Raw genomic sequence first — 9,506 nt, 5'->3', positions numbered from 1 at the left:
GCCAAATCTGTAGCTGCTGTGGCGTTAATACATAAGTACCGAATTTTTATTCATACTTTTCTGAATCATATTACTTGAAACATTAGAATATGCAAGAAGTATACATAAACACATAATGTTATACCATTTATGTTTTCAAAAAAAGCATTTTGACAACAATTTTTATCGAAAAATTATAAACTATGAATCGGAAAATAAAGAATTCTTAGGATAAAAAGCGATTTTAAGAATTATTTACATTGAAATAAAAACTTTAATATTGTTTCTTTTCTTATTATTCTTATAGTTCTTAATCAGACGTAAAAAAACCATTTTGTTGAGAACTATCATCAAATAAGAAAAAACAATTTTACATGCTAATTTTTTATTATAAAAGTCATAACACTTACCTTCTTTATAAATCCGCAGAGTTCCAAATGAAATGTTCTTCGTTTGAAAATTTTATTTTCAAATAATATGTACAGTCCGCAAAAAAAAAATATATCCCCCTGAATAACTTTCGTTCTAATGATCGGAATTTCACGAACTAAGTGCCAATCTCAATGGTTCCTGGGGGTGACCTCAAATATGCTAATTAATTAGTGCTAACTATGAATTAAGTTACGAAAACAGACACAAAAACGTACTTTCTCTGAATAAACATATAATTTTTTTTTACATATTTGGATTGGGAAATATGGTCCCCATAGTTTAGTCAGGAGAGCAATTCAAAGTTCGTACCCCTTAATGTTAATTTTACTTTTTACGTTTTTAGTCATATTTTTAAAACTAATAAAGCAATTCAAAGAAAATTTCACCCAGTCATAAAACTCATTTACCCAAAGATAATTTCATGAAAAAATAATTTTGAATAATTGTTAATTATTTTTTATTATTTAATTAAATTGAGGATGAAAAAATTTTGAAATATAAGGTACGAATTTTTTTATACCATATTAATCTACATATTTTTCAATTGGAAAATCTGAAGTTTCAACTGTTTTTATTTATTAGAAGCTGAGAAAAATTAAAATTAATTATTTTAAAAAAAATAATTTGGCGACAGTAAAAAAATGATTAAATGGGGAGATAAATATTAAAATGTGATAAACTTGCGAGGAACTTGACTTCGCATGCATAGCGTAAAATTTCATTCATATTTTTTTTCGCTAATAATCGTTTGCTAATCTTTTTATTTTTATTTTTTTTAAACTATAAAATACGATGTTTCTTTTTCAGTCGTCTAAAAATCTATTTGTAATTTAGTAAAGAAATTTGAATTAAACATTTTATTGAATTAAAAACATTTTATTCAGCGAATGTCGAGTTTTATAAAAGCATGCTTCTGATAAAATATTATTATACAACAGATTGTGCTTCTTTAATGTGATATTTTTTTATTTTTTAGCTTTTTTTTCAATAACTGATACAATTTCAATAATACACATACGTATGAATAAATCTGGAATAAAATATTTATCAATTTCTTGAATATATATTTTATAAATATTAATAAAAATACGTAGTCAACATTTTTAAGTATCTCTCACAACATCGCAAATTTCTCAACATCTTATAGGTGTCCAGTGAAGGAACACTTAAGCTTAGCTTGCCTTTAAAAAAAATCATAAAAATTTCAAAATTTATAGTTTTAGCTAAATGACATATTTGTTATTAAATACAAATTATGTAAAAAAAATTACATAATTTACATAATATTGTTTTAAGCTTTTGGTGGTTTAAATAATAAGTAGTAAGATAACCAAGTGAAGGAACAGTTCTTACCATTAAATAAACACTAAATTTTCCAGTGAATGAACACTTAATTTTGAGAATGTTTGATGCTCGTTATCCATAGGCCACACAAATGTCTAAAAACGAGATTTTTCTTGGAATTACAACATATAACCACAGTTAACGTGGAAAGTGTTACTTTTTTTTAAATCATGGAATGGAAAGGAAAATATGTTTAAATACATAATTTAAAAAAAATGTTTTTAATTTTTTTTCCTCACAGTTTAACAATCCGTTCTAAATTATGAGCGTTTATCGTTGTGTAATCCGATGATGTTTTTATTATTATTATAATTAGATCACTTTTTTGTTTACTCTTTTCCCCATATTTTTAGGCTTTTTTTAAAATACTTTTAAGTATTTTTTTTCTCTTCGTCATACTTTCTGCTTTAACTTTTTTTTCCAGCTCTTTCAATCTCTTTAAATTTTCGTTCTTTTTCTGAAGTTAAGGCTAAAAAGTAATTCCTTTCTTTTTTTTTGATTTAACCTTCCTGTTCTTTCCAAATTTTTGGGCAATGTAATTTTATCTTCGAAATTTCTTTTGATTTTCCAGTACCATTTCTAGAATTCCTCACTGGATAATAAATGAGAAAAAGGAGTTTCGAAGTTTGAGTAAAATCCATCTCTCAATGAGTTATATCTAGTGGGTCTTCAGCAGTACTTACCATTTACTTATGGAACCAAATGTTTTTGCAATTAACAATTCTTCAAGAGGACTCATTTCAAAATCAGTTTTCAAGATGCATTCATTATCAATGTTAGTTGTTTCATCTTCAATGCCAAAATTTGATTAACCAAATGTTCTTTTTGAAATAAATTCTTCCATATAGAGAAAAGCACAGGCTATTGGATATTTGGGAGATTAAACTTTTCTGACGTAAATGTTCCTTTAAAAATTTGCAACATAACTTGTGAGATTTCCTTCTCAAACTTCTGAAAAAATAGTGCATCGTTACTCTCGAAGCACGTGTTTTGTTGATAAGCTGTCTTGCCCATTAACTCTTGGGTCCCGCAGTGGACTGATCGTTAAGACGCGGTTCCCAGCAGATCACCGAAGTCAATCATCACTGGCTACGGTTAATGTGCGGGTGGGTGACCAATTGGATCAGTCTGCGTAGGGACCGAGGGTTTGCGGTATTGATACTCGTTAAACTGTGTTACCGTAAAGTGCTCGACTTCACGCGCAGGTCGTCGGGCTACCGCAGCGGGGATGCCGTCCCCTCTGCTGAGGATCAAAATTGTGATGGCATATCTTCGGATCATTCTCAGGGATGTTTCCCAGACCGTCGCCAATAGCTCATTGTGCAGCTCTAGTGCGATGTAAATTAACAACAACAATCTTAGAACCTGTGCCTATAACTTATGTAAAACCTTTTTTAATATCGAGTGAAATAATTTAATTTGTTGTGTAACTAAATGGATAATCCCAAGAAACTGAATCAAAAATATAAAAACTTCATTGATTTAAAAAAAATAATAGATGATAATAAAAATAGACATGCTTTGAGCGTCGAATAATAAAAGTCACAAGTCATTCAAGCCTGACAAGTCTTGAGAATGGGCGATTATATTTGTCGACTTTTACTTCCCTCTTCATATGTTTTGAAGCCAGTTGAGTTTTTATCGTCAATTATAGTGTTTTACATTTGGGTCTTGATCATTATTTTAATAAGGATTTTTCACTCGTTAAAGTAAACATATGCATATTAATATTTTAACAGGATTCACGTGGTCTTTAAAAACGTAAGAGCATCAAAATTTTAAAAGTGATATTTAACTTAAAAATTAAAATTTTGAGAACAGATATTATGAGTTATTGAAATTAGATATTTTATCTTTTACGTTTTTGTGTCCCCATTTCAGTATCTTAAGGATCTTACGAGCTCTGTTTAAAAAGAGAGTATCAGATCTATAAAAGAAAACGAAAATAATCATAGTAGCAGTATTTGGAGGTAAATGTAGCTTATCGTAATTGAAGAATATGTGTGTGCGACATTTCATGGTGAATTTGCGAACGTAAGTTTCAGAATGTATCGAAACATGAGGATACTATTTGCCAATCATCTTTATCCAAAGAAAACCATGTAACCTAAATTTCTAGCAGAATGAAGCGATTTTTTAAACAATGAATCATACAATATCCAACATATTATTTCAATATCTTATTCTTAAACATAGCATATTTCAATGTTCTTAAAATGCCACTAAACATTCAGCAATTCCTTGAGTTATAGAAAAAAGAAATATCGTAAATTATAGAAAACATTGGGAATGTGCATTAGAATTACTATACAATCTACATTTTATTTTTCAAGCACTTTTTTTTTCTTCAAACTTTCATGCCTAGAAGACTCGATTAAAGCTGTAAAAATGATTATCCCTAAAAATTTTTATATAGCTATTATAAATTATGTTAATTTGATTTTAGTATAAAATCCTCGAATAAATGGCGCGGAGGAACTCCACACGCCATTTTTTTTTTTTTTTTTTTTTTTTTTTTTTTTTTTNGTCGAGCACTTTACGGTGGTTTCGTAAGCATTCCTTATATTACGTTTTTTAGTTTCAAACAGTGATTTTTATTGAAATGTAAAATTTTTTTATACAAATTGTTGTCGAAAAACTTTTTTTAACAAAATTAAATGATATTTAATTATGAATCTTATGTATACTTTTTGCTTATTTTGATGTATGAAATAATATGATACCTAAAACTATGGAATGTAAAGTTTAAATAGGCCTTTCATGTTATATTATTAAATTTACAAAACTATTTCTCACCCATTAGGTTTTAACTCTAATATGAAGATACATATTTTTTTCTGTCTACTTACAAATATTTTTCCGATCTGTTTTGGATGTTCCTTCTCTAAAAAAAAATATACAATTTTGTTTTCCTTTGTATTAGAAAGAATATCAAACATTTTTCTTTTTTAAATTTAATAATCCGCAATAAAGAAGGAACGTTACAGTATTACCCGCTACATTAAAGACGTGTCCAGAGTAGCAGAATGACTGTTCGTATAGAAATCGCAGGTATTCGTCTCATGCAACAACGCCCTCTATAGTTCATTGCGATCGCGAATCCATGGACGATGTTTTTCATCACTACCTTCTTCAGTTTTTGTCTAACATTATTAAAGTGCAAATGCTTATGCATCAATTAAAGACTACTACAGAGCATATTTTTTATTTCAACATTAACGCTGTTTTTCGAAGTTCTGTCGCCAAGAAAAAGAAGAAAGCAATAGTTCAGTGGTGGGGAAACTTTTTTTAAGACGGGCCATTTGTAATAACTAGACAATCGTAGCGGGCCAAAGAATAATGCTTAATCGTTAAAAAATTTATGTGTTCTATAAACATATACATATATTATTATATATACTTATTATTTTAATAGTAAAAAAGCAAAAGGTAAGAAAATTATAAGCACAAAATATAAAATGAATTTAGTGTAGTTCTTGATGTGAAGTATTATCACTTTATTTTCTGGTGTCATTACTGATTGATGGTGCATGAGAAAAATGAAATTGAGACTGTTTCTTCAAAATTTCATCATAGTCCGGTTCCATTTGCGAAGCAGAAATTCTTAAAACTGATGAAAGGTGCTCATCTGTAATTCTGTTTCTTAAAGAAGTTTTCCTAAGCTTCATTGTTGAAAAGATTTGTTCGCATATATAAGATGAGCCGAACATTGTCATTATCTTCATTGCATGAGTAATTAGATTTGGGAAATTATCTGGACTTAAATTTTTATAAAATTCTAGTAATGGTACTGTATGAAAAGTTTGTTTCAGGAGAGTATTACAGTTCAGTTCTATTAACTCAAGTTGAAATTTTGCATCAACTTCTTCGTAATTAACATTGAATGGGGTCGCAAAAATACTAAACTCTGGTTCCATTTTTCTAAAGTCCTGAAATCTCCTTTCAAATTCTGAAGATAGTTTTCTCAAATTAATTTCGTATTTTTTAATCTTATTGTTTGATATAGTGAATTTTAAAGATTGTATTCTTGGAAAATGAGAAAAATCAGATTTAGAGATCTGATTAGCAAATAATAATAACTGTAATTTGAAACTTTTCAGGTATTGCCAAATATCGTGAAGAAACTGATTTTTCCCTTGCAATTTGAGATTAAGTATATTCATGTGTACGAGGAGGTCTGTGAAAAAAGCGAAATCAGAAAGCCACGTTTCGTTTTCTAAGACGTCAAATTGATTATAAATGTCTTTATCAAGAAGAAAATTCACAATATCGTCTTTTAAATCCCAAATTCTTTCAAATACTTTTCCAGCACTTAACCAACGAACTTTTGAATAATACAGGATATCGGAATGCTCAGCATGTACGGACTCCAAAAACTGTTGAAACTGGCGATGTAATAATCCTCTGGAACGAATCATATTTACTAGTTTTACAACAATATTAAGTATATGGTCAATATCTAAAGCCGATTTACAGAGAGCATCCTGATGTATAAGGCAATGCAAAAAAACAACATCATTTTCCGGATACTTAGAATTAAATTTCCCAACAAATCCTTGATTGATTCCAACCATATTAGGAGCACCATCTGTAGTTACATTACATAACTTATCAATAGGTAAACGAAGTTTATCGATGCAATTTTCAAATTCACAAAATATATCGGCACCAGTCGTTGTTCCTTTCATTGACTGCAGCCCTGCAAGTTCTTCTGTAATTTCAAAGTGGGCGTTGATTCCTCTTACAAATATGAGTAACTGTGCAGTATCGCTGATATCTGTACTTTCATCCATGGTAATTGAATAAAAAATAAATTTTTGAGTTTTTGTAGTCAGTTGTGAAATTAGATTTTTATCAATATTTTCAATTCTCTCGGTGATTGTTCTTCTTGAGAGAGACAGTGACTGAAAATCATTTTTCTTTTCAGGGCACATAATATCGCACACATCTATCATGCACTGCTTTATAAATTCACCATCTGAAAATGCTTTATTAGATTTAGCAATATTATAAGCCAACACATAACTGGCTTTCGTAGCGCATCTTTGAGAATGATTAGCTCTCTGAAATAATTGTTGTTGACTTGATAAATTTTTTATTAAATCTTTCGATTTAATTTTTTTCACCTCTTCACTTAACAATGAGTAGGAGTGGTTTTCATGTTTGCTCTTGAAATGGCGTTGAATGTTATATTCTTTTAAAACTGCAACAGTTGTATTGCAAAGTAAGCACACAGGTTTTTCTTTAAATAAAGTAAAGAAATATTTCCACGTCCATTCTTCTTTAAAAACTCGACATTCTGAATCCACTTTTCTTTTTTTTAACGCCCATTTTACACGTTACCTACTACGTAGAACAACACACGGAAACGCAATTGACGAAAGCTTACTGCTAACTAATGCTCTTGCGCGGGTCCTCTTAAAATGAAATTATAATTTTATTAAACTTTTTTAACGTTCATACAAAAATTGTAAAGCAGTTTGAAGCAAAGGAAACAAGAACTAGAGCAGACGCAAATCGCGAAGCTTTTTGGTTGTGATTGGTCAATTCATTTTCATGTGACGTCACAGTACCCTCCTTTGGATATTCATGGGCAAAATTCTGTATTCATGAAATTAAAATAGTTCTTCAATATTTTGATAACTGTCAATTAATGGCCTATTATATTTTGGAGAACTTCGTGAATTTATATTTCCCAGACAAGATTGAGTTCTATTTTGGAAGATTAAAATTGCCACTCGAGTGTAGGAACGAAAATCAGTTTAGAACTGCTTTTGAGTCTTCGGCCCACGGACTATTGAGGCAGTGGGAGCTTCGGGGATTACACAAACAATTACTCGAGTCACAGCGGATCGTTGCAGATGACTGACTAAGTCGCAAACTAACTGATCATCGGGCGGCCTCGCTTGTATTTATACCTATCTGCAAGGATTGTTCGGGAATTGGATTTTTCCGGTTCTTTCGAGAAAACAGAACACTGAATCGAAAATGCGAGAGTGTCTGGAAGTTTCGAGCGAAGATGAGTCATCTGTTTAGGTCGAATGGATTTGTCCAGAATACTATTGTGTTTTGAATATCGCCGCAGGTAGTTTTTATGCGGGTCGTCACATTTCGAAGTAAGAACGCGGTCAAACATTCTCACGACGGCACTCTTAAACGGGCCGGATTAAACCTTTCCGCGGGCCGGACTTGGCCCGTGGGCCGTAGTTTCCCCATCACTGCAATAGTTCAAGTGCCTTGCACGGGGAACAACGCGATGATTTTAAATTAAATCTCGCCATGAAGGATTATCTGGGCTTTAGAACAGAAAAAAAAACTTATATTTTAAAAGTTATTAAACTTTTTTTAAAAAATAAATCACCAATTTGAAAATATTTTTCCACTTAGATGAAAATTATCAAAATCACTGCCTTATACACAGTTTTTACAGAATGTTAGTGCTGAAGTAGGTAGTGCTGAATCGAAGTAAGTTTTTAAACATTGAAAAAGTACATCACAAACGCTTTTCATCTTCACAATTTATCGACAATTTTATCGACAATTCGCGCCATTTTCGAAACAAGAGTAGACAGCGCTGGCTTTAGACAGGCTAAACTTGGTCTAATTGTCCTGACCTTGATAAGTAACAGTTGCAAACTCACAGCAGCTGTAAAAACAGCGTCATTTCATATTACGACGGAGTCTTCGAAAGACAGCCTTAACAAAGATTCTAAAACATACATCGGAAGGGATATGATTGAATAACATAATAAGCTGTATTAATTACGTAAAATAATTGACAAAGTATTGTAAATCTTCATGAACTCACATTCATAATTATCTTATTCTTCTGGTATTATCTTTTCTTTCAATTAATTTCTCCGTTTCAGTGTAACTCCTCGAAAGCTGACTCACTCGAGAATGCAGATCTGGATGCAATGTATTGCAGGTAAGCTTTTTTTTTTAAATAAATTAAATGTTATAGTCGTAGTTCATTTACGTCGCACTAGAGCTGCACAATGGGCTATAGGCGACGGTCTGGGAAACATCCCTGAGAATGATTCAAGGATATGTCATCGCAATTTTGATCCTCTGCAGAGGGGATGGCACCCCAGTTTCCGTAGCCCGAAGACCTGCATGCGAAGTCCAGCACTTTACGGTGGAACAATTTAACGAGGACCCATACCGCACACCCTCGGTCCCTACGCAGACTGACCGCAGCCAGTGTTGTTTGACTTCGGTGATCTGCTGGGAGCCGAGTCTTAACGATCAGTTCACTGCGGGACGTAATAAATTAAATAGTTACGGGATTAAAATGCTTGCCGGTTATATTGCAGATATCATAAAATAAGCGCAACTGAAAGGAGCATCAAAATGTAATTCAATAGTGATCATCAGATTTCAATAGTGATTCGAGTTTTTTTTCCTTGCTTAAATATTTATTCTTAAGCCCCCTAATCTTTTCTGCTGCCTTCACTTTTTGACAATGATTGCAAACATATGAATGGACCCTTTAAGTTATTGACACCTTTTTTATGAACTTCTTTGAAAAGTAATATAAGCACAATTATTTTATTAATGGAATTTATGTGAAGGGGAAAAAAGGCATTGTTCCATATACTCTTCTAATACAGAGTAATTCAAAATGAATATAGCGATTACAAACTGCTATGACTATTTATTGAAAAAGTATTTATCTATAAAATTTACACAGAATGTAAAAGGAACTTAAGAACTTTGTATACATGCGTCACATTTGTCTTGGTCCCACG

The 9,506-nt window shown here is 31.2% G+C and overlaps 1 protein-coding gene across 1 annotated transcript; it reads right to left on the bottom strand.

The window, feature by feature from the left end:
- Positions 1-5,252: 5,252 nt before the first annotated feature.
- Positions 5,253-6,548, bottom strand: LOC122273905 (general transcription factor II-I repeat domain-containing protein 2-like). The gene has a single exon (XM_043057881.1). It carries the CDS (start codon positions 6,546-6,548, stop codon positions 5,253-5,255), a length of 1,296 nt encoding a protein of 431 aa, XP_042913815.1.
- Positions 6,549-9,506: the final 2,958 nt, after the last annotated feature.

Source organism: Parasteatoda tepidariorum, chromosome 6 (genome assembly GCF_043381705.1).
Source record: "Parasteatoda tepidariorum isolate YZ-2023 chromosome 6, CAS_Ptep_4.0, whole genome shotgun sequence".
Taxonomy (NCBI): domain Eukaryota; kingdom Metazoa; phylum Arthropoda; class Arachnida; order Araneae; family Theridiidae; genus Parasteatoda; species Parasteatoda tepidariorum.
Note: the sequence above shows the minus strand (reverse complement) of the source record. Positions and strands in the feature narration are given on the sequence as shown.

Bases quoted from the DNA above. Each gene is read 5' to 3' on its own strand.
- LOC122273905 (XM_043057881.1), bottom strand. From the start codon at position 6,548: ATGGATGAAAGTACAGATATCAGCGATACTGCACAGTTACTCATATTT.